This window comes from Manis javanica, chromosome 2 (genome assembly GCF_040802235.1).
Source record: "Manis javanica isolate MJ-LG chromosome 2, MJ_LKY, whole genome shotgun sequence".
Lineage (NCBI taxonomy): Eukaryota > Metazoa > Chordata > Mammalia > Pholidota > Manidae > Manis > Manis javanica.
The window spans coordinates 87,194,130-87,220,000 of NC_133157.1; the positions used below are offsets into that span (position 1 = coordinate 87,194,130).

Consider the following 25,871-nt stretch of genomic DNA (forward strand, 5'->3'; position numbering starts at 1 on the left):
CTGAATGTATTTTCTGCAGTAGACAACTTTGGCAGTTCGGTGAGGACAACAGTCCTTCTCAGTAAAGTTTTTAAATGCATAAAGTATAATAGGATTACAATAAAAGCCAAATGTACTAAAAGAAAGTAATTAAAAGTATTTAATATAAAGGCATGGCATAGCAATAAATGTGAACTTCATTAATACACCAGAAACCAAAAATCTAGTGTCAGATATATTATCATAATTTCAAAGTAGACATGAGCAAAGTAGTATTTTTAAATACTTGAAATAACTAGTATGTGATCTATGAGAATATTTGTGGTTTCTGTTTGTGAGAGAGTCATGGGTCCTCCCATATTACTGAGATTTGTTTCATAATTGAATGAATAGATAAGATTTAGGAAGGGACCAGTTATTAAGAATGTGATTTTGAATGACATCAAGACAAAAGGATAGGGGGGTCCCCAAATTCAGTCCCTCTCACAAAGAGACTGACTAGCATCAGTCCATAGACATGACACTTTTGTTAAAATCCTGGAGCCCAGGGGCGAGACTGAAGCACCCCCTCGCCCACAGAGAAAGAAAAGGACCCATTAGAACACCAGGAGGAGCAGCGTCACTTGGACTACATCACCTCTTCCCCAGGCTGTCACAGACCATGCCAAGATATTCCCCCAGGCCTACGGTTTCTTCAGTGAGAAAGAGAACCCAAAGTGGACTTGCAGCATCCCCAACATTACAAGACACTTCCCATGAGGTCTGCTTAGGTCTCACTTCACAAGAATCCCTGGGAGAATCTGTGGGGCTGAACCACTGGGAGTCAGAGGTGGATCCAAGGGGTAGAGCTTGCAGCAACCTGCAAGGTATTGGCAAGCCACATTCCTGCTGGCAGGTGCATTAGCTGAGACCCCAGCCAGCAGCTCTGAGCATTTGCAGAGTCAGCCCAGAGACCCCATCTGCCCAGGGAGCTCAGCAGTTCTACCTGTGTTGGTCCCCACCCATTGAGCCACACTGCCTATAGAGCCTGTTCTATTCCCCCTCACCCCCAATTCAGACAGGAGGGTAAGACAACAGCCCCACCCAACTGCTGAGCATACCTGCAGCCCCTCCTAGCCACAGAGCCCAGAGCAGTGACCCCAGGCAGGCTGATAGTCCAGCACCAAGCCCTGCCCAGCAGTGGATCCCAGTCTATGGCCTTACCCAATTGCTGAGTACAGTCTACAGCCTTGCCCAGTTAGGTATCCCAGCCAATGACCCCACCCAGCTGCAAAGCATAGCCTGCAATCCACTTCTGACCAGGAAGCCCTGATTGACCTTGCCTGACTGTAAAGTACAGCCTCCAGCTCCATCAGCTGTCGGATACAGCTGCAGGTCCCCCCAGACCAGGAAGTCCACCAGTGACCTCACTCAACAGTGAGTGGCACACAGCCTGCAGCCCCACCTGACCACAGAGTCCCACCTGAAGTCCTATTTCATCACGGAACTCAGCCTGTGACCCTGCCTGAATGTAGAGTCCAGCCAGCACCATCTGACCAGCAGCATAACCTGGGGACCCACCTACCCAAGAACAATTGCAGAGTCCATGCCCCCCGCCCAAGAAATAGCAATGCATCGCCAAGCAACATCTCACCCCGCCTTATGGGGTCCTAATCTACTGACTGCCTCCTGACACACTAACTGACCATCCCCTCACTTTATGGTCATTTCATTTTAAAGGCTGTTAGTTATTCTTGATCATAAGCTACAATTACCAATCCCGATTCCCCTAATAATGCAGTAACGGACAAATGAGAGCCCCTGAATAATGCTTCCCATGAACCCCATACCTCTGATCTTCAAAACCAGTTTCTAACCACTCACCTGCATCTCTTACCTTCAAATATCTCATGCAAACACCATCAAATACCTCTATAATGAACCATATTGTTCACGTATAACAACCTGATGGCATACTGTAGTGGTTCTAGCACTGATACTAACAGGTCACTGATTACTATTCAGCAGACTTTATTTTTCTCCAAACATAGAAAGGTAGAAAATAATAAAATAGTATATCCATACCCTAGAGTTAGAAATTAACATTTTGTTATATTTTTCCTTTCCTATTTTAAATTATAAATAGTACAATGCTAAGTATTTTACTATGCATCTGTAAAAATTAACTGCATAATCCCAATGTTATCAAAAAATTAAAAGTAACAATTACTTGACAGAATATTTATGTCTATATACAAATTTCCCCAATTGTTACAAAATATGTTCTAGTGCTCTCAACCAGGATAAGAACTGGCAGTCAGGCCATAAAACTACTAGTATGAACTTTTGGGATGCCAGAACAGTTAGCTAATGCATACCAAGAAGAGTTTTGTTTGAGCGCACCAAATTAAAAGCGTTTTCCTCTCTTCTCTTCTTTAAATTATGTAATTACTCACCCTCACCCTCACCAAAACGCCGTTTCCCCACACCGGGACGCCTTCTCTGCATGCTCCCAGACTGCAGCCCTGAGGCCCACTCCAGGCCTCTGCTCATCTTCCCACGCGCCGCCTCCTCCGCGCTGCCCGCGAGGGCAATTTACACCTTATTTTTGGAGAACGCCGCAGCTCCGTCCCTCCTACAAGACGGAGAGGTGTCGCGGTGTCTTATTGGAAGTGTAGTCTCGACTGTTATGCCCCGCCCCTCCCACGACCGGATATCCTGTCTTCTCTCCGTGCGCGCTGTCGGCTACGCTCGCTTCTGTGCTTGCGGGCCTGCGCAGCCCTTCCGCCCCTGGTGAGACTCTGCGGAGCTGGGCTCACGTGGGCCGGCGGCCGGTGAGGGGTGGACTTGTGCCCCGGAAAGGCAACGAGAGCCCCAGGGCGGGACCCGCACGGAGACCAGGGAAAGGCGGGTGGGGCGGGTGCCGGGCGGAGATGCTCCGTGTGGATTCGGGCGTGGCGCGGCCGCTGCCGAGAGTCGTTGCCGGCGGCGGGAGGGGAAATGCGCGTTCATGGTGCTGACCGTGAACTTGCCTCAAGTGCTGCGGCTGTGCGTCTCCGGCGAGAGCCGGAGCTTAGGCGCCGAAAGGAGCGGGAGAATTCTGCCTCTCTCACTGGGCGTAAGTCAAGTTCTCTGAAAATAAGGATATGAGTAAAAACCGTTGCGTGGCGTTGTTCAAAGAGCGGTAAGTCATCACCTGCACTGCATTTAGCCTGGTGTAGTTAATAAGCCAACATGTAAAGTTGACTTCCGTAATACTTGGAAAACACTTTGTTCTTTTCATGTTGTGTTTCGTTGAACCCTCACAGCCACCCCATTTATGAGTAACCGTATCATTAAGTAACAAGAAAACGGGCCCGAGAGTGAAATTACAAACCAACCCATAAAGACGAGGAACCCAGGTGCAGCTGCAGATACGCTTACCCCCACATTCAGGCTGTCCTGGTGCCCTGGCCACCCAAACCCCAGCGTTGCAGCCATCACATAGCAGAGTGACCTGCCCCCAGATTCCCTGCACTGCGACTGTAAAAACAGTGTGAACCGAATCTCACTTTGTAAGAAAAGTATTTATCCAAGATTTCTGGCGTGTCTCTAGAGCCTCTGGGTAAGACCGAGGCTGCTGCCTCCTCAATCCAGGCTGGCCAGGCTGTCCTGTCTTCAGAAAGCACAGTCTGCTGTTCTAGGGCAGTGCTGGCCCATAGGAAGGTAAGGCGAGCCACATGTAGTTTTCAGTATTCAGGTAGTCACATTAGAAACTGATGAAATTAGAAACACATGAAATTTAGGAACATACTGCGTTTATCTCAGTATATCTGTAATGCTATTTCAATATGTGGCACTAGCCACATTTCAAGTGCTCAGTAGGGGGATGTGGCTAGTGGCTACAATAATGGAGAGAACATTCTGGAGAACTGTTTAAGGCCCTGTATCAATGGTTCCTGACTAAGGTGATATTACACCCCAGAGGACTTGGGACTGTCTGGAGATGTTTTTGGCCGTGACAGCTTGGAAGAGGAGTGCTACTAGCCTCTGATGTGTAGGGGCCGGAAATGCTGCTAGGCACCCTGAAGGGTGCAGGCTATTCCCCACAAATAATGAACACCGTGTCCCTCCTGAGGCTTCCTTTATCCTGAACTTAGGTAGAATCAACATTACAGTATAAGAGGGTATTTCTGTTCCTCACTCCTGAAACCTTAAAAAAAATACCAAGCCTGAGATGCCTGTTCTCCTGGCCACGCAGGATAGAGCAAGGAGCAGAGCACAGCAGTGTCCATTCTGTCACAGCTGAGTCCCTGGTGTGTCTTACAAAAGTCCTTTTGACAAGTTGGAACAAATTACAACAGATTTTTAAGTGTTTTGTTGTTAAGCATCTTCTGGGTTTTCTATTTATTTTCTAACTCAAAGTGTAAATATTAATATGGTGTTAATATTATCCTCCACTTTAATTTTTTGTTAATTAGAGGGACATACATTTCTAAATAGGAAAGTAGTATAAAATCACCCAGTGAAAAACAGCAAGGTTGTATCTACATGATCACATCAGAGATGCACATGTCCAGAGTATGCTGTCTGTAAGGGTCAGCAGAACATTTTCCTTAGGAGCCCCTTACCCCAGTTGGTGAAGAGATTGTTTTAGGCTATTAATACAGAAGCTCACCAGACCTCTTACAGCTCCTCCTTTTTCCTTATCCCCAGCTTATTCTTCTCAATTCTCTACACTCTCCCAAGAGCAACAGAAAATGAACATATCTCAGGTGAGTTATTTATATACACCTTTGGTTTTAATGGATTTAGGCAGTTCATCAACATGGAAAAGTAGAAATAGAAATGGATGAGAATAGTTCAAAGAAGCTCTAGAAAAGAGATGAACAGCACAGCGTAGTTTTCCTATGGATAGATACAGGTCCTCTGATGTCTCAGGTTTTCTAAAATGCAGCTGCAAATTTTTTCCTGACCTACCAGTAGCCATGGCAGAGTTTTGTCAGACAAATAGTGTTTAAAGATTTGTGTTAATGAGAAGCTTAAACAACATTCCTGATGGAATCAGAAGTCATCAAAGTCAGTAAAAATGTCTTTGTTGGTCTTTATGTAGGTGGTAGTGCAAATCTTCCCATAAGAACCCTAAAATAAATGCAGGAAACTGTTCCCACTTTTTCCTCAGTGGAAATAGGGGGTGTATTGCCAAAGCGAGGCTTTTCTGTAAGTATAATTGTTCAGGTCACTGATGTAGAATTTGAGGTAAACATTTTCTGGTCATCCCGCTGGCTCCAGGAACATTACTTAGACTACCTGGACGTCGGCAAGGATGGCCTGTACATTTGTGTCCTTAAAGTCTCTCTCCGTAACTATTTCAAGTACCTGTCATCAGCAGGTTGTTCAGTAGACAGTTTAATTAATTCTCTGGCAGGTGCTAGCACACTTCAGCCCCCTACATGAAGCCTTGGTGTCTCACATCTGTAACCTACACTCCCCAGGAACCAGGTCAGGGTCAAGCCTGGGGGTCCTGCTGGGCCTCACCTCACCAGTCACTGCAGCTCCATTCCTCTGGAGGGGCTCCTGTGCTAATGTCTGCGGTTGACAGAGATGGGTGACGCCCAGGCCGCACAGGGGAGGCCACAGCCAAGTTTCTTCTGAAATAGGCTTTATCCCCCGCCAGCACTTCTTGGCCTCTTCCTTTTACGGTGGCATCTGCCTTCTCTTGCCCTTTCATGTCTCCACGGGTTTCCTTTCCTTCTGTCTGTTTCTAGGGGGTTTTTACGGACAGATTTGCACTGTTGCCTATGTAGGGTCTTCTCGACCCATCCCACGCCCTCTGCTTTTCACAGGAGTGTTTGATAGTCCTCCAAAATGTGGCCCACAGCTCACCCTGACCAGCACTTGCTGTGATGATGGAAATCATTCATGTCTGCACTGTCCAAATGGTGGCCACCAGCATTTGAAATGTGACCGCTGTGGCAGGAGTTAGATTTTAATTCAAGTTTTAAACAGTCGCTTGTGGCTAGTGGCTACCATACTGGACACTGATGACTGAACATCGGTAGGTGTCTAAAGGGCATCTCCAGCTCAACTGATTCAAAGTAAAAGTTAGTATGTACAGCCCTCCGAAACTATCCTCCTCACCTCTGCGTGTTAGATGACACAGCCCCGAAAGCGGGAGCCTCCTTGGCACTCCTTGCTCTCCCTCTGCCTCTCAAGTCCTGCTCCATCTGCTCGGTAATCATTGCCACTTTTCTGGTGTGTGTAGGTTAGAGATCACAGCAATTTCATGCTGTTCAACTTAATATATTAAATGCATTCCTCTCCTTTATTCCTCCTGCTGCTCTTCCATGGTCTGTCAAGTAAACTGTTGGAAAACGTCCTTACTGCTCCACCCACCTCTTCCCTCCCCCACTCAAGCACACCCTCCATGCGTGTGGCTCATCTCAGTGCTGATGAGGTTGTGACCTGGCCGTATGTAGGTCACCACAGTGTTTCCTCACCCTGTACAGTAAAATTCCCCATTTCTCAGGATAACATCCAGGCTCTGGAGGAGTTATCTCTTCTCATTTCTTTTTTATTCTCTTGCTGCTCTGAATTTTTTGACAGCCATGTATTGAGCAGCCAAGATGTTCCAGGGAAGTGACGTGCTGTAGTTACAGCTCTAACAGTACAGATACTTTTCTTTCTTAATAGGATTCACAGTCTGGTAGGAAATACGACATCCAAGAATTCAGTGTGTAACTTTCTCCTAAAACAAAACCAAACTTCACTTAGTTTCCTAAGCACATCATGCTGTCTGACTCTGCCTCATGTCATGCTCTCACCATCCTCTAGACTGGCCTATAGAACCATCCCTCATTCTGTTCACCTGGTTCCATAGACTGGATCGAGACCCCCAAAATTCGTATGTTGAAGCCTTAAACCCTAATTTGACTGTGTTTGGAGATAGGGCTTTTAGGAGGTCATGAAGATTAAATGAGGTCCTAAAGATAGGTCCCTAATCCAATAGGACTGATGGCCTTGTCAGAAGAGGAAAAAATAGAGGGAAATCTCTCATAACCAAGGGAGGGCTCTGTGAGCACACAGCAAGAAGGAGGCTGTCTATAAGCCAGAAAGAGCTTCACCAGCCCCCTGCCTTGCTGATACCCTGATCTTGGACTTCCAGCCTCTAGGACTGGGAGAAAATGCATTTCTGTTCTTTAAGCCATCCAGTCTATAGTACTGTGTTATGACAGCCCATACAATTAAGACACCAGGCTCTTTACTTTCTTTTTCTTTTTAATGTAGTAAAATAAGACAACATCAAATTTATCAGCCATTTTTTAAATGTACAGTTGAATAGTGTTCAGTATGTTTCACATTATTGTGTAAGCAATCTCCAGGACTCTCTTCATCTTGCAAAACTAAAGCTCAGTATCCATAACACCTCCCCATTCCTCCCCACATTCAACCCCTCACAACTGCCACTCTGCTTTCTGTCTGGAGGCCACTGCTCATGAGTGCACCCCTACGCATTTGTCTTTTTATCACTGACTTATTTCACTTACCATGGTGTTCTATAAGTTCATCCACATTGTAGCAGGTATTGGAATTTCCTTCATTTTTAAGGCTGAATCATATCTCATGGTATGTATTACCACATTTTATTTATCCACCCATCCAGAGTGATAGACACTAAGATTGCTTCCACCTTTGGGCTGTGGAGAATAATGCTGCTGTGAACATGGGTGGACAATGTCTGTTTGAGTCCCTTCTTTCAATAACTTTGGTTATATATCTTAAAGTGGCATTGCTGGATCATGTAATTCTTTTGTTGAATTTTTTGACGAACCACCATACTGTTTTCAGCAGTGGCTGCACCATTTTTTATTCCCACTGGCAATAAGCAAGGGTTCCAGACTCCAGATCCAGGCCAGTACTTGCGTTTTCTGAGAGTAGCATTCTAATGAATGTGAGGTCTGGCTCTTTACTTTGACATGTCATGAGACAGCTTTGGTTACTGCCTCCAGGAAACCATGCTCTTTTCTTTCCCGTTGTCCCCCTCCGAGCTCATTTCCCTTCCTCTTCTGAATCCACGTAGCTCCGTCTTACCCCATTTGCACTTAATGTTGGTAGAAATGACCTGATACATGTTTGTCTCTACAATTAGACCATCAAGCTTCAGTCGCGGTCGGTAACCATCATGGGTTCATTCTCATAGGCTCCATTCCAAGCCCTCAGCTCCTCTAGTTGAGACCGCTCATTGAACTCTGTTCTTAATAATAGATTATTCTCTCTACATGGAGAATTGGGCCACCAAAAGCGTTTGGCCTCCTGTTCTTCTGGGAACACCACCTCCTTTCTTACAATGCAGAGCCCATGCCCTTGCTACTGGCCTCTCCTAGAAACCTGTGTGCCCTTGTTTTACTGGTGGCAGATAAGCTTGTTCTTCTGAATGACAGGCTCTCCAAGAGGAGGATTTCCTGACTTCCCCTCTGTCTCATGCTTCCTCTTAATACATTGTCATTTAGCTCCTAACTTTTAAGACCGCATCATCCCCAGACTGTGTGTGTGCTTGTAAGAACTATGAAACTTCCTAAGGGCAAGTACAGTCCCCTTGAAGGAGATGATACACAGGAGATACAAATATGTAAAGAATTCTTCCTGATACAGAGGAACCAAATTAGGATTAAGAGAATTAGCTTATTAATTGGTCATTTGATTTCAGTTAGCATCAGGGTTTGCAGCTTGTCAAAGGACAGACTGGTGGTGTGGGCCTAGTTGATCCAAGGTGGCTAGTTGCGAAATGTTGTGTCAGTCCTGAGAACTGGTGGGATTTTATTGATGCAGAGGATGGGGAGATCACTCCGTTTTGACAGAAAAACATGAAATGGACTAAACAAGGAATGCAAAGTCCAGGAAGAATCTTTGTTATACTTTGGGCATCCCCTTAGGGAATAAGAGAGAGGGAGAGAACTCTTGGGACCCGACCAAGTGTGTGAGTTTGTTAGGACTGCCTCGATAAAGTATAGACCAGGTGGCTTAAACAAAGAAATACATATGTTCATGGTCTGGAGGGTTGAAGTCCAAGCTGAGGGTGTGGACAGGGCTGCTTCCTTCTGAGGGCTGTGAGGAAAGTCTCTGTACCAGGCCTCTCTCCTTGGCTTGTAAGATGGCTGTCCTCTTCCTGTGCTTTCACATCTTCCCTGTGTCCAGATTAACTCTGAATGTCAGTGATGATAATGCATATCCTCTTCTTAGACCTCACCTGAGGGGGAAAGTATCAGTATTTCACATTGAGTCTCATTTTAACTGCAGGGTCTTTGTACATAACATTTGTTAGGATAAGGAAGTTCTTGTTCTGTTTTTAGCTTCCTAAAAGTTTTTAATCACACATAGGTATTCTGTCAAATATTTTTTCTGTATCTGTACTCCTTTTTTCTGTTAAGGGGTGAGTTATGTTGACTGGCTTATCAATGTTTAACTGGTCTTGCTTTCCTGGGATAATTCCCAGATGGTCAGGAAGTACTATCTCTTCAATATGTCTCTGGACTGAATTGATTATTTATTTCAACTACTATTTTTGAGTGTACATTAATGGAGAGAGAATTGGCTGAGCTTTTCCTTTCAAATAATATGCTGGTCAGGTTTTGGCACCAATATTCTCTCTCAAAATGCGTTGGGAAATGTTTCCTCCTTTTCTGCTCTCTGGAAGAGTTTTTTTAAATTGCTATTATTTCATCCTTAAATATTTGGAAAATAATACCAGTAAAGCAGTCTGGCTTTTGGGTTTCTTTGTGGCTGATTTTAAAGTATGAATTCAATTTCTTTAATAGATACAGAAAGTTTGAATAACCCTTACATTTTGGTTTCTGTTTTTTTAAACAGCTGTATGGAGATAGAACTCACATGCCATACAATTTACAACTTTGAAGGGCACAGTTCAGTGGTGGTTAGTGTACTTGCTGTTGTGCGTCATCACCATTCAATTTTAGAACATCACCTCAGAAAACCTCCTTACCACTAGCTTTCCTCCCCCCATCACATTGTGCCTTACTCCCAGCCCTAAGCAACCACTGATCTGCATTTTTGTCTCTATAATTTGCATAGTTGAGACATTTCAAACATGAAATTATCTGTGGTTTTTGTTACTGTTTCTTTCAGTTAGCCTAATGTTTTCAAGGTTGAATGGTATGGATATACCGCATTTTGCTGAACCCGTTCACTGACAGACATTTAGGTTATGTATACCTTTTGGCTGTTAAGAGTACTGCTGTGTTAACATTCAGGATACACAAAGATACACATGTTTGTGTGAACAAGTTTTCTGTAGGGAATAAATCTAGGAGTGGAATTGCTTGGTTATATGTTAACACTATGTTTATCTTGTTCAGAAACTGCCAAACTGTTCTCCACAACTATACCATTTTTTTTTTGGTAATAGGGACTATATTTTGTAGGAAGACGCTAGTTTTCACAAAAAGTGCTGTTATCAGTTTATAAGACATCAAGAAAATGGATTTTATAGTGGAAATAGCTAAGAACACAATCATTGTGTTAAGGATGATTTAGGATGGAAGTAAATATTCAGTATTGTTAACATGTATTGACATGTATCTGGATGAGCTCTTTTTTTCTTATTAAGGTATTATTGATACACAATCAATTTTATTAACATATCATTGATATACACTCTTATGAAGGTTTCACATGAAAAACATTGTGGTTACTACATTCACCTATATTATCAAGTCCCCCCCATACCCTATTGAAGTCACTGTCAATCAGTGTAGTAAGATGCCACAGAGTCACTACTTATGTTCTCTGTGCAACACTGTCTTCCCCGTGACGCCCACACACACCATGTGTACTAACAATAATACCCCTCAATCCCCTTCTCCCTCCCTGCCCACTCCCCCTTCCCCACCGTCCCCCCTTTTGTAACTGCTAGTTCCTTCTTGGAGTCTCTGAGTCTGCTGCTATTTTGTTCCTTCAGTTTTTTCTTTGTTGTTATACTCCACAGATGAGGGAAATCATTTGATACTTGTCTTTCTCCACCTGGCTTATTTCACTGAGCATAATATCCTCCAGCTCCATCCATGTTGCAAATGGTAGGATTTCTTTCTTTCTTATGGCTAAATAGTATTCCATAGTGTATATATACATCTTCTTTATCCATTCATCTACTGGTGGACAACTTAAGTTGCTTCCATTTCTTGGCTATTGTAAATAATGCTGCAATAAACATAGGGGTGCATATGTCTTTTTGAATCTGAGAACTTGTTTTGTTTGGGTAAATTCCTAGGAGTGGAATTCCCAGGTCTAATGGTATTTCTATTTTTAGTCTTTTGAGGAATCTCCATATGGCTTTCTGCAATGGTTGAACTAATTTACATTCCCACCAACAGTGTAGGAGGGTTCCCCTTTCTCCACATCCTCACCAGCATTTGTTATTCTTAGTCTTTTTGATGCTGGCCATCCTAACTGGTGTGAGGTGGTACCTCATTTGTGGTTTTAATTTGCATTTCCCTTATGATTAGTGATGTGGAGCATCTTTTCATGTGCCTGTTGGCCATCTGAATTTCTTCTTTGGAGAATCATCTCTTCATATCCTCTGCTCATTTTTAATCGGGTTATTTGCTTTTTAGGTGCTGAGGCCTGTGAGTTCTTTATATTTTGGATGTTAACCCCTTGTTGGATGTGTCATTTATGAATATATTCTCCCATACTGTAGGATGCCTTTTTGTTCTACTGATGGTGTCCTGTGCTGTACAGAAGCATTTTAGCTTGATGTAGTCCCATTTGTTTATTTTTGCTTTTATTTCCCTTGCCCGAGAAGATGTGTTCAGAAAAAGTTGCTCATGTTTATGTTTCAGGGGATTTTTGCCTATGTTTTCTTCTAAGAGTTTTATGGTTTCATGACTTACATTCAGGTCATTGATCCATTCTGAGTTTACTTTTGTGTATGGACTTAGACAGTAATCCAGTTTCACTCTTACATGTAGCTGTCCAATTTTGCCAACACCAGTTCTTGAAGAGGCTGTCATTTCTCCATTATATATCCATGGCTCCTTTATTGTATATTAATTGACTATATATGCTTGGGTTTATGTCTAGGCTCTCTATTCTGTTCCATTGATCTGTGCATCTGTTCTTGTGTCAGTACCAAATTAATTGTCTTGATTACTGTGGCTTTGCAGTAGAGCTTGAAGTTGGGGAGCATAATATCTCCAGATTTATTCTTCTTTCTCAGGATTGCTTTGGTTATTCAGGGTCTGTTGTGGTTCCATATGAATTTGGGGACTATTTACTCTAGTTCATTGCAGAATGCCGTTGGTATTTTGATTGGGATTGCATTGAATCTGTAGATTGCTTTAGGCAAGATGGCCATTTTGACAATTTCAATTCTTATCCATGAGCATGGGTTGTATTCCCATTTCTTGGTATCTTTAATTTCTCTCATGCGTGTCTTGTAGTTTTCATGGTTTAGGTCTTTCACTCCCTTGGTTAGGTTTATTCCTAGGTATTTTATTCTTTCTGATGCAATTGTGAATGAAATTGTTCTCTTGATTTCTCTTTCTGCTAGTTCATCTTTAGTGTATAGGAATGCAACAGATTTCTGTGTATTTATTTTGTATCCTGCACCTTGGCTGAGTTCAGTTATTAGTTCTACAAGTTTTGGGGTGGATTATTTGGGGTTTTTAATGTACAATATCATGTCATCTGCAAACAGTGACAGATTAACTTGTTCCTTAACAGTCTGGATGCCTTTTATTACTTTGTATTCTCATTGCAGTGACTAGGACCTCCAGTACTATGGTGAATAAAAGTGGGGAGAGTGGGCATCCTTGTCTTGTTTCCGATCTTAGAGGAAAACCTTTTAACTTCTGTCTCTTAAGTATGATGTTGACTGTGGGTTTGTCATATATGGCCATTTTATGTTGAGGTCCTTACCCTCTATAATCATTTTGTTGAGAGTTTTTATCATGAATGAATGTTAAATGTTGTTGAATGCTTTTTTGGCATCTATGGAGATGATCATGTGATTTTTGTCCTTCTTTTTGTTGATGTGGTGGATGATGTTAACGGATTTTTAAATGTTGTACCATCCTTGCATCCCTGAGATGAATCCCACTTGATCATGGTGTATGATCCTCTTGGTGTATTTTTTAATTCAGTTTGCTAATATTTTGTTGAACATTTTTGCATCTATGTTCATCAGGGATATTGGTCTGTAATTTTCTTTTTTTGTGGTGTCTTTGCCTGGTTTTGGTATTAGAGTGATGCTGGCTTCATAGAATGAGTTTTGGAGTATTCCCTCCTCTTCTAATTTTTGGAGAACTTTAAGGAGAATGGGTATTATGTCTTCTCCAAATGTCTGATACAAATTCAGCGGTGTATCCATCTGGACCAGGGGTTTTGTTCTTGGGTAGTTTTTTGATTACCAATTCAATTTCATTGCTGGTAATTGGTCTGTTTAGATTTTCTGTTTCTTCTGTGGTCAGTTTATGAAGGTTGTATTTTTCTAGAAAGTTGTCCATTTCTTCTAGGTTATCCAGTTTGTTAGCATATAGATTTTCATAGTATTCTCTAATAATACTTTGTATTTCTATGGTGTCTGTCATGATTTTTCCTTTCTCATTTCTGATTCTGTTGATGTGTAGGTTCTCTTTTTCTCTTAATAAGTCTGGTTAGGGGTTTATCTATTTTGTTTATTTTCTCAAATAACCAGCTCTTGGTTCCATTGATTTTTTTCTATTTTATTCTTCTCAATTTTATTTATTTCTTCTCTGATCTTCATTATGTCCCTCTTCTTGCTGACTTTGGGCCTCAATTTGTTTGTTTTTTTTTTCCAATTTCAGTAATTGTGACTTTAGACTATTAATTTGGGATTGTTCTATATACTTTCCTCTCAGAACTGCCTTCGCTGCGTCCCACAGAAGTTGGGGCATTGTGCTGTTGTTATCGTTTGTCTCCATATATGCTTGATCTCTGTTTTAATTTGGTCATTGATCCATTGATTAGGAGCATGTTGTTAAGCTTCCATGTGTTTGTGAGCCTATTTGTTTTCTTTGTACAATTTATTTCTAGTTTTATACCTTTGTGATCTGAGAAGTTGGTTGGTAGAATTTCAATCTTTTTGAATTTACTGAGAATCTTTTTGTGGCCTAGTATGTGGTCTATTCTGGAAAATGTTCCATGTGCACTTAAGAAGAATGTGTATCCTGCTGCTTATGGGGGTAGAGTTCTGTAGGTGTCTGTTAGGTCCATCTGTTCTAATGTGTTGTTCAGTGCCTCTGTGTCCTTACTTATTTTCTGTCTGGTGGATCTGTCCTTTGGAGTGAGTGGTTTGTTGAAGTCTCCTAAAATGAATGCATTGCATTCTATTTCTTCCTTTAATTCTGTTAGTATTTGTTTCACATATGTTGGTGCTCCTATGTTGGGTGCATAGATATTTATAATGGTTATATCTTCTTGTTGGACTTACCCCTTTATCATTATGTAATGTCCTTCTTTATCTCTTGTTGCTTTATTTGTTTTGAAGTATGTTTTGTCTGATACAAGTACTGCAACACCTGCTTTTTTCTGCCTATTTGCATAAAATATATTTTTCCTTCCCTTCACTTTTAGTCTGTGTATGTCTTTGGGTTTGAGGTGAGTCTCTTGTAAGCAACTTATAGATGGGTCTTGCTCTTTTATCCATTCTATTACTCTGTGTCTTTTGATCGGTGTGTTCAGTCCATTTGTATTTTGGATGATTAGCGATAGATATGTACTTATTGCCATTGCAGGCTTTGGATTCATGGTTACCAAAGGTTCAAGGGTAGCTTCTTTACTATCGAACCATCTAACTTTAACTCACTTACTACAGTGTTATAAACACAGTCTGATGATTCTTTATTTCTCTCCCTTCTTATTTTTCGCCCTCCACTCTTTATATGTTAGGTGTTTTATTCTGTACTCTTTTGTATTTCCCGTGACTGCTTTTGTGGATAGCTGATTTTATTTTTTGCCTTTAATTAGTATTTGGTTGGTCTGGTTTCTTTGCTGTGATTTTATTTTCTGCAGTGACATCTATTTAGCCTTAGGAGTACTCCCATGTAGAGCAGTTCCTTTAACATACCCTGTACCGGTGGTTTCTGGGAGGCAGATTCCCTCAGCTTTTGCTTATCTGGTAATTGTTTAATCCATCCTTCAAATTTAAATGATAATCTTGCTGGATACAGTATTCTTGGTTTGAGGCCCTTCTGTTTCATTGCATTAAATATATCATGCCATTCTCTTCTGGCCTGTAAGGTTTCTGTTGCGAAGTCTGATGATAGCCTGATGGGTTTTCCTTTGTAGGTGGTATTTTTTCTCTCTCTGGCTGCTTTTCATACCCTGTCCTTGTCTTTGACCTTTGCCATTTTAATTATTATATGTCTTGGTGTTGTCCTCCTTGGGTTCCTTGTTTTGGGAGATCTGTGTGCTTCCATGGTTTGAGAGACTATTTCCTTTCCTAGCTTGGGGAAGTTTTCAGCAATTATTTCTTTAAAGACACTTTCTATCCCTTTTCTCTCTCTTCTTCTGGTGCCCCTATAATGCCAATATTGTTCCATTTGGGTTGGTCACACAGTTCTCTTAATATTCTTTCATTCCTGGAGATCCTTTTACCTCTCTCTACATCAGCTTCTCTGTATTCCTGTTCTCTGATTTCTATTCCATTAACAGTCTCTTGCACCTCATCCAGTCTGCTCTTAAAGCCTCCCATTGTTTCATTTCTCTTATCTCCCTCTGGAATTAATCCTTTAGCTCTTGTGTATTTCTTTGCAGCTCCATCAGCATAGTTATGACTTTTACTTTGAATTGTTTTTTCAGGAAGATTGGTTATATCAGTCTCACCAGGCCCTGTCTCTGGCATTTTGAGTGATTTTGATCTGGACCAGGTTCTTCTGCCTTTTAATGGCAATAGAAATGATCGCTGGTGAGTGGCACGTGTGTCAGCTGGGAGAACAAAGTCCCTTCCTGCTTGCCAGTCGCCTTGCCCTTCTCTGCTGCCTGTGCCGGTTACCACACACAGGGAGCAGCCTCTGGGTTAATCCCCTGAGCTGCTGTGGGCGGGGCAGCCCTCTGGATAGCCTAGGGCACTGGCAGAGTCACAGACAGAGTCACTCCTGCAAGAACAGCACCCCTTCGTGCCTTCCGGACTTTGCCCTGGCTTCCTCTGCCTATGCTGGGCAGCTGTGTGGAGGCAGCAGCCTCTGGGTCTTGCCCAGTTAGCTGCGTGCTGGGAGAAGACTGTGTGGTTGCTTTAGGTGGCGCTGCCCCCCTGCTGGTCCACAGCAATGGTGGGTTAGCCAGTTTGCTTACAGTGCCGGTGTGAGGTAAAGAACAGCAGGGTGCCTATCACCATGAGGGGCTTCAGAGCTGCGTTGCCACCTGAGGGATTAGGGCACCTGAAGTTCCTTAAAATTCCCAGCCTACTGTGCTTAGTGTGCCAGGACAATTTTGTCCACCTGTTAAGCCCTTGTCCCTTTAAGACTTTTAAAGCGCCTGCTTTTCTTTTATCTCAGGGGAGCCGGCTGTGGGGACCCACTTGCAGTCTCAGTCTCAGGTTTTGCTTTTCCATTTCTCTAATATCCAGTACACCATGCATTGTGTGGCTGTGCTCCTGGTGCAGATTACTAGGGCTGGTTATTTAGTAGTCCTGTGCTTCCACTCCCTCCCCACACTGATTCTTTTCCTCCCGCTGATGAGCTGGGGTCAGGGAGTGCTTAGGTCCAGCTAGGTCACGGCTTTGTATCTTACCCTTTTTGTGAGTTGCTGAGTTCTTGCAGATGTAGATGTAGCCTCGCTGTTGTACTGTATCTTCTGGTCTCTCTTTTAGGAATAGTTGTATTTGCTGTATGGTTTTGGAAGTAGATTTCTGCTGCCCTACTCAAGCCGCCATCTTGAGAAACCCCCCTTTCTGGTTACTCTTTCAGGATTCTTTGCATTTGCTATAATTTCATATTATATATGGTTTTAGAAGGAGGTTTCTGTTTCACTTCTCATGCCACCATATTTAAGCCAATCTGTTATGTATTTGTGAATTAACTCTTGAATTAATTCTGTAGAATCTACATTCTTTGTCACATGTGACCACTGAAGTCTCTGCTCCATTAGCTAAATGGTCAATTACTAGACAATGGCTTCCTTAAATACCTGTAACCAGTAAGGCTACAGTCTTTGCCAAGGTGCTGTGAATATTGGACATGCTTTCAACAGTCTAGCATTTTGCCTTCATTTATCTTGCACAGAACCTCAAGATTAACAAGAGGCAAGGATTGAGAGCTTTCTCAGGTATTTTCCTAATATGCACATAGCCCAGGCATGTTTGTCACCTAGATTCCCAGGGATGTGTCTGAGCTTTTCAGAGCTCCTTCCAGCTATGTCATCCTCTAGCTTTTCCTTTTAGTTGTATTTTTTTTTCTAATTTAACTGATTGCTTCCAGTGTATATATATTTTTATTACAGTATCATTGATATACAATCTTATGAAGGTTTCACAAGAAAAACAATGTGGTTACTACATTCACCCTTATTATCAAGTCCCCCCCACCATACTGCATTCTGAGTTCTTGCAGATGTAGATGTAGCCTCGCTGTTGTACTGTATCTTCTGGTCTCTCTTTTAGGAATAGTTGTATTTGCTGTATTTTCAAAATATATATGGTTTTTGGAAGTAGACTGTCCATCAGTATAGTAAGATGCTGCAGAGTCCCTGCTTGTCTTCTCTGCTACACTGTCTTCCCTGTGACCCTACATACACTATGTGTACCAATCATGGTACCCCTCAATCCCCTTCTCCCTCCCTCCCCACTCACCCTCCCCCATCTCTCCCCTTTGGTAACCGCTAGTCCCTTCTTGGAGTCTGTGAGTCTGCTGGTATTTTCTTCCATCAGTTTTGCTTCATTGTTATATTCCACAAATGAGGGAAATCATTTGGTATTTGTCTTTCTCTGTCTGACTTATTTCACTGAGCATAATATCCTCTAGCTCCATCGGTGTTGTTGCAAGTGGTAGGATTTGTTTCTTTCTTATGGCTGAATACTATTCAATTGTGTATTAGTTATATTATGCTTTATCAACTGTCATAAACTGCCTTAAGTTGCCATGATGGTAAACAATATCCCACGACTTTTTTTTTATAACTAATGCAATTCCCCCAGGGAAAATACTGTTAAATGAAGACAACCTTTTAAGTGGGGTGTTCCTGTTCTTTGGGAGTGTGGCTTATCTTCTAATTGAAGCTCTGTCTTCGGCACTGAGAATGCGGATCTTTGCATTTTATTGGGAGGGATGGGGCAGATGGTCTGGCCAGCACTTTGGTAGTATCTTCCGCCCACTGCAGTGGGATTCTACCAGTGACCTAAAGTTGTATGTTTTGACTAGTTTCACCTTACAGATTAAGTATTCTGTATAGTGAAGATACACAGTAGGGGCAGAAGCAGATTTAAGCAGTGATTGTTCTTCCCCTACACTAGCCAGCACCACATGGGGCAGAGAGGGACTTACTCTGAATTCTCTCAATCCTATGATAGGTTGGAGCCCAGGAGAAAATCCCACAAGAAGTAAGATGCCAGAGTCTCTGCTTGTCTGTGACAATGTCTGATACACACCATCTCCTTAGGAACTTCACATTCTCACATTTGCACATAACATGGTCCTTAGGTTAAAATTTTCTAGCTTTACCTTCCTGTCATTCATATGTGAGTTTGGTGATAGTCCAGTAAGCAAACAAGTGAGTCCTGATTCTGCCTGTAGGTACCTGTCTCTCTTCTGATTTCAGATTAGTTGTTAACTGTACAATTTCATTACTCTAATGAGTTAAAAAAAACATTAGTTTTCCATTTCCCAGCTTTGTCCTTGGTGTAAAGATGTTAGTATTGCTCTTTTCAGCCCTCTACATTTCTGTGCTACAATCCAAAGCTACACTGTATGATTGCAATTGTTTCTAAATTATGACTTACTTTTTGCTTTTTAATATGCAAAATACATTTAACATGCAAAATATGATCATGTTTTCCTATATGCTACTAAAGTTGGTTATGTCGTTTAAATTTTCTACATCACTGGTCAGCAAATTTTATTTGTAAATGTAAGGTAATAGACTTTCTGAGAGATACATTCTCTGTTAGAACTACTGAACTCTACAGCTGTGATGCCATAGCAGCCATAGATAATACATAAACAAGTAAATGTGACTGTGCTCCAGTAAAATTTTATTTACAAAAACAGGTAGTAGGCCAGATATGGCCTTTAGGCTGTAGTTTGCTGACCCCTTTTCTAAATTCATATTGGTTTTCTTCAATCTGTTTGTCCTGTAAGCTACTGAGAGGATTCTGTTAAAATTACTAACTGTAACTGTTGGTCTATCTCATTTCTGTCTACTTCTGTTTACGTAACAGTTAACTGTCATTATTCTCAGTGGTTATGTTTTATAAAGTCTCCACAAACACTGAATTAGCAAATACTGAATCATTGCCTCTAAAGGAAATACAGTGTTAGGTTCCTGAGAGATTCTGGTCACAACATTTTGGTCAACCAGTCAATATATAAGCTTGCTTTATTCATATTTCTGTCTAAAAACATGTTATTTAAGATTGTTGACTCATGAAAATGAACTAATGGCCAGTGGCAACATAATTAATGCCTGAACACAGCTCATCTAACACCTTTCATTTGTCCATAAGGCACGTCACAACCTTCTTGCACAGATGAACACTAAACAGCACCTCTGCACCATGAGGGGGGCTATTTTTAAAAGTGAAATCACCAAGAAAAAGCACATACAGAAAACTGCTAAATAGACCATGGAAAAAACAATTGTTTTACAGTATGATGGCTGAGACAAGAAGGAAAATATGTTCAACCTTAGCTGGGTGGATACTCAACTTTTTTACATTCTGTGAGTGTCCACAAACCATTTCAAAATTATAACTATTTATTTTGACCATTGCAAATACATTTTAGTGAGTAGGTGAATTTGCAAATACAAAATCAGTGAATAATGAATAGTGACTGTATTAATATTTTCTATGACCATAAATTTATTATATTTTATCATATCTTTGAATGTTTTCATGTTAATATAACATCAACATTCCTTTGGTAAAACTATGTATATATCTTTTGCCATCCTTTTACTTTTAATCTACATATATCCCATTATATATATTGTTTTCTTTGTTATTTTTCTGTTGTCAGTTTTTCCTTTAATTTGGTTAGTTCAGAGGTTGGCAGATATTTTCTTTAATGGGTCAGGTAATCAATATTTTTAGTTTTGATGGTCATAAAGTCTATAGTAGAGCTACTATGCTCTACTATTTCAGAGTAAAAGTGACAAGAGAAATACAGGATGATTGAGGTGTATGGCTGTGATCAATAGATCTTAACTTATTAAAAAAGTGAGAAGCAGGATTTGGTCATTTGCTGACCCCAGCCCTAGAGTATGCCTAGGGGTGTGGGGTATAAATGTAGGAAATTTATTATTTTTTGCTAAAAAGCTTTAAAAAACAAAAGTTACACTAATACATTTATTGATAGTACATGTATACAACTTGTAAATATATGCAGATCGTCGTCAACATTTTACTGATACAACACCTCCAATGTATAATAAGATAAAACTAGATCCAAAGTAGACATCCTTTATTTTCATTTAAGCTCTTTACAGTAAACATAAAAATTGTGTTCATAGGTATTTTCTGTCACCTAATTCTGAACCCTTCAGATTGAACAGAAATGTACTGTTGCAGGCATCAGTGTCATTCAAGGATGTGACTGTGGAGCTCACCCAGGAGGAGTGGCAGCAAATGGGTCCTGTTCAGAGGACCCTATACAGAGATGTCATGCTGGAGAACTACAACAACTTAGTCTCAGTGGGTGAGCAGATAAGCCTAACTTACCTTTGTAATGCCATATAAAAGGCATTTCCTTTTTACACCCCAATGTGCCTGAATACTTTAGATTTTAATGTTATTAAGGCTTTTCATTCAGAAATATTAAGTGGTTAAGTCCTTTTGAGAAATAGAAAGAGTATGTTGTCAACTCCCAATGATGAATTCAAATGAGGACCTTGAGGATGCTCTTCCTGAGATGTATCTCTTTCCACATTCAGAGACTAAAAAGCTCATTATTTAGCCTAAGTTCTCTATTTTCCCTGTTTACAGGCAACTGCATTTTCAAGCCAGCAGTAATCTTCAAGTTGGAGCAAGGAGAAGAACCTTGGTTCCTAGAGGAAGAATTCTCAAACCAAAGCCACCAAGGTGAGTTAATGAGCAGTAGCAGGCAGAATTCTATGGGAAGAGTTAGATTGCAGAAGATCAGTTTAGCAGTGAACACCTTTGTATTTTTTTTTCTTTAACAAGATTTTAATTTTTTTTTTTTTTTGCCTAGAAACACTCCTTTGCAAAAATACTTAAGCATTACAGAAATTTGCAATATACAAGTGAAAATTCCCTAATTCCACCTTCCATAAATCAGTCCCAGTAGTTCAGTGTATATTCCTCCAGATTTTTTTTACATGCATTTATTAATATACACAAGTTATTTTCCTGCAGAAATGGCATCACAGCCTACTTACAAGTTTTGCACCTTGCCTTTTATTTTTCTCAGCTAAATGTTTTGGGGTAACATGCCTGAGTAATTGATCTGTCTTATCATTTTAGTGGTTCTGTAGTATTCTTTCGAATGTATGCAACATATATTCCTTTGAATATATGTAACAGGCAGCTAGGATTGATCTTTTAATCCTTCCACAAATAGTCGCTTTAATTAGGCCTTGGCTAAGCCTAATTAATGTGTGAGATCTAGGATCTATCAGATCTCCCAGTCTCACCCTAACTACCCTCTATTCTTTTTTTTTTTTTAACACCTTTGTACTTTAAGACTCTTCTTAGGTCCAAAGGCACAGAAATTACCAATCAAAATGATTAATAAATTTGACATTATAATTGTAAACTTTGTTTATAAAAGATACAATCAAAAGGATGAAAAAATAAGCCACAGAGAAGCAGGATAGCTCTACAGTGCAAGTAACCTAGAAAGGATAAGCATCCTGAAAATGTCAGAACCTTCACAAGTCAGTGTAGGAAAGGTGGCATTGAAAAATAGGCCAAAGTCCTTGTACAGGAATTTTCAGATGGCCATTAAAATCTGAAAATATGTCCAACCTTGTTATTTTTCAGAGTACAAAATAAAATATATGGTGAGATAAGAGATATGTATGTATGATATGAAGTAGGATTAACAAATCCAGCAAAGCCAAGCCCTGATGAGAATGTAAAACATTAAAGACCCTTATTCACTGAGTGAAAATCTAAATTGGCAAAACCACTGTGAAATCAGGAGGATGTCATATACTGGTGGTAAAATTACAAAGAAAATCAAGGAAATTATTACATAAATATCAGGGTAGTGGTGAACTCTTAAGCATGAAGAAGTTGTAACTAGGCAGGGATAAATAGGGATTTTTTGCAGAACCATTGGTGTTCCCTTTCTTGACATGGTTTCTGATTCTGTTAGTGTTCACTCTATACAGTTAAGTTGCATGTATGTTTTATGGAGATCTAAATTGTTTCATGCTTAACAGTTATAAGTTGAGGTGATAGATATTTGTAACTCATATAACTCAACAAAAGATGGGCATCTAGAATGCATAAAGAATTTGAATCTTTCTTAAATGTCATCTTTGCATGATACCCATTTAAAATTGCACTCGTATCAAATTGAAATGTAAAAATTTAGGATGAGCTGATCAGGTTCACTCAGTTTTGATATAATTAAAGTTACCACAGCTAAAATTGAGCAATCTAATTTAGTTGCAAGAATGGATTTTCCTTCCATCAGTTCTATATTTGTTTGTATTTCTGTGACTTACAGCTGTAAGGTGGGTTAGATCCTGAGCTATAGACTTCACTTAATCATGAAAAAGTTGGTGCTCTAATTTTAATTTGATTTTTAAGTATTTAAATGGACATAAGGGATGATCCCAAGTTGAAGTATGTAGACTCTTGATAGTCTACCAGTGTAGCCTAGGTAACATAGGACCTATACTGTAATTTAATTCCTCGACACAAACCCTTCCCTTGTTGGGCCTAGTCTGTCAGTGTTCATTATTGCCTTTTTAATTCTGTTTTAACTCACATTTATAGTATTTTTATTAATCACATAATCTTGTTTTCTTACTAAAATAACCACTCCTATAAAAATCTAATTTCTATCCACCCAAGTCATAAAATTTGGTTTATCATAGTTCAAATGTATTTTAAGTTTCCTCTCATTTTTACTGTATCAATACTGTCTTTTAAAGGCGGGTGACAGTGTATATTCACATATATGCATATGAGTAATTTATTCTTGAAAAACCAAGAAATGAAATGTAACATAGGCTCTGTTTCCACCCATAGGAAATGTAAAAATAATACATTTCCAGTGTCCCTGTTTGGAGGACTGTAGAGATACTGACCTAATGAAGAGGGACACACAAGTCAAAGACAAACACTTGCAGCACATAGTCATCAGCAAGCTGCTGCCGGGAGAGGAACACTTGTGGAAACTAGTCATCATCAAGCCTCTGCCGGGGGAGGAACACTTGTGGAAGCTAGTCATTAGCAAACCTCTGTCAAGGGAGGAAGATTTGCAGCAAGTAGTCAGCAGCAAGCTGCTCCCAGGCGAGGAACACTTACAGCAAGTAGTCAGCAGTAAGCCACTGCTGGGGGAGGAAGCACTGGGGAAGCCATTCACTCTGCACACATCTCCTTTATCTGCAACAGAGATGTCCTGGAGATACAACTTACGGGGAGTGCATCTGCAAAATATTGCTCAATTTGGCAATAATAGGACCTATTCAACAAGAAAAACACATTGTTATGTATGTGAAAATTTGTCTTTCAAAATTAAGTTTGCAAGAACTCATACTGGAGAGAAATTTTATGAACATAATAGAAAGGGGAAAGCCATCAGTTACAAGAAAAAGCTTCCTGACCATCAGAAGTGTCAAACGCTGGAGCAAGCTTGTAATGAAATTAGAAAAGACTTCTACAGTGAGGCTGCCTATATTACAGGTAAGAACACTCACACAGGAGGAAAATCATATGATGATAAATTTAAGGAAAACTCTGATAAGACAACTCTCTTTAACCACAAAAGGACTGGTAGAGGGGAGAAGCTCTCTCATAACCAATGTGGGAGATCCTTCAGTGAGAAGTCACCTGTCAAAGAATACAGTAAATTTAACATGGCTGTGAAACATGATGAATGCAGTACAAGTGAGAGAAACTTCAGCAGGAAGTTGCACCTCTCTCAACCTCAGAGAATTCTCACATTAGAGAACCCAGTCATATGTAACAACAGAACACAAACTCAGGATAAATCCTCTGAATATGATGAAAACAACAAACCGTACCAGACTTCAGAACAAAAAGTATGCCAGAGAACTCACTCTGAGGTAAAACGCTATAAATGTAATGAATGTGGAAAATCCTTCTGTCAAAAAGGGCATCTCATTCAACATCTGAGAACTCACACTGGAGAGAAGCCATTTGAATGTAATGAATGTGGAAAAACTTTCTCCCAGAAGTCACACCTCAGTACACATCAGAGAATTCACACAGCAGAGAAACCCTATAAATGTAATGAATGTGGGAAAACATTTGTCCAGAAATCAACCCTCAGGGGACATCAGAGAATTCATACAGGAGAGAAACCCTATGAATGTAACGAATGTAGGAAAACTTTTGTTCAAAAGTCAACCCTCAGAGATCATCATAGAATTCACACAGGGGAAAAATCTTTTCAGTGTCATGAGTGTGGGAAAACTTTTGGCCAAAAGTCAAACCTCAGAATACATCAGAGAACTCACAGTGGTGAGAAAACTTACCAATGTAATGAATGTGAAAAATCCTTCTGGCGAAAAGACCATCTCATTCAACATCAGAAAACACACACAGGTGAGAAACCATTTAAATGTAATGAATGTGGGAAAACTTTCGCCCGGACATCAACCCTCAGAGTGCATCAGAGAATTCACACTGGGGAGAAACCATTTAAATGTAATGAATGTGGGAAAAAATTTGTCCGGAAGGCAATCCTTAGTGATCATCAGAGAATTCATACAGGGGAGAAACCCTTTCAATGTAATAAATGTGGAAAAACTTTTGGACAGAAATCAAATCTCAGAATCCATCAGAGAACTCACGGGAGAAATTTTACAACTGCAGTGAATACAGAAAATTGTATAAGTCAACTCTAAATGTATGCCAGGGAATTCAGGGAAGGGGAAAACCTTACTGATATAACTGGAAAATCTTTCTGGCTAAAGGATCAGCCCATATGACATCAGAAAATTCACACAGAAAAGAACCCATATAAATATGAATACAGAAAGAATTTTGTCCAAAAGGCAATCCTGAGGGTGTATCAGAGAATTCACAATAGCTTCTAATTTTTTTAAAGTACTATGGAAAGCCCTTTTTGAATGAAGTCATGCCCTTTTCAGTAACTATCACACATCACATGGATGGGTAATCTCACTAGTAAGAATTTAATTTTTTTTCTCTTAAGTATATAACTAACCTAATTTCCCAGTCTCCCTTTCATCTGAGTGGGGCTTTTTGACTAGCAAGTGCACTCTGGATGCCCATGATGTATGCCACAAGCGGTTCTGATAAATAAAACATCCCTGGCAGGCTATCAGGCTCCTCAGAATAAAATGGAAATGGCTTCCAGGACAATCTTGGGCACCATGCTATAACATAGCATAGCACAAGATAAAAGCCTGAAGTTTGTGGAACAGAATTCTCTTCCATATCTTTATCATTTGAACATTTTGTGAGCAATAAGCAAGCATATATTCTGTTGAGACCCAAACATGTTTGGGTCTGTTTTTACACATAATATCTGCTAGGAAGCAGAAAATATAAGCGAAGCTAA

General features: G+C 40.5%; 2 protein-coding genes across 2 annotated transcripts in view; one reads left to right on the top strand and one right to left on the bottom strand.

Moving 5' to 3' along the window:
• The window catches only part of LOC140847731 (endogenous retrovirus group FC1 Env polyprotein-like), a 491,917-nt gene that overhangs the window by 295,826 nt on the left and 170,220 nt on the right, over nucleotides 1-25,871 (bottom strand). The gene's annotated exons all lie outside the window — the stretch shown is intronic.
• Nucleotides 1-25,871, top strand: part of LOC108387533 (uncharacterized) — a 127,160-nt gene that overhangs the window by 91,016 nt on the left and 10,273 nt on the right. Inside the window, 3 exon segments of the mRNA XM_036991201.2 lie at nucleotides 23,853-23,933; nucleotides 24,375-25,135; nucleotides 25,138-25,871. The exon segment at nucleotides 25,138-25,871 is cut by the window's right edge and continues 10,273 nt beyond it. Of these exon segments, the coding sequence (XP_036847096.2) occupies nucleotides 23,853-23,933; nucleotides 24,375-25,135; nucleotides 25,138-25,232 (937 nt within the window). The 3' untranslated portion in view covers nucleotides 25,233-25,871.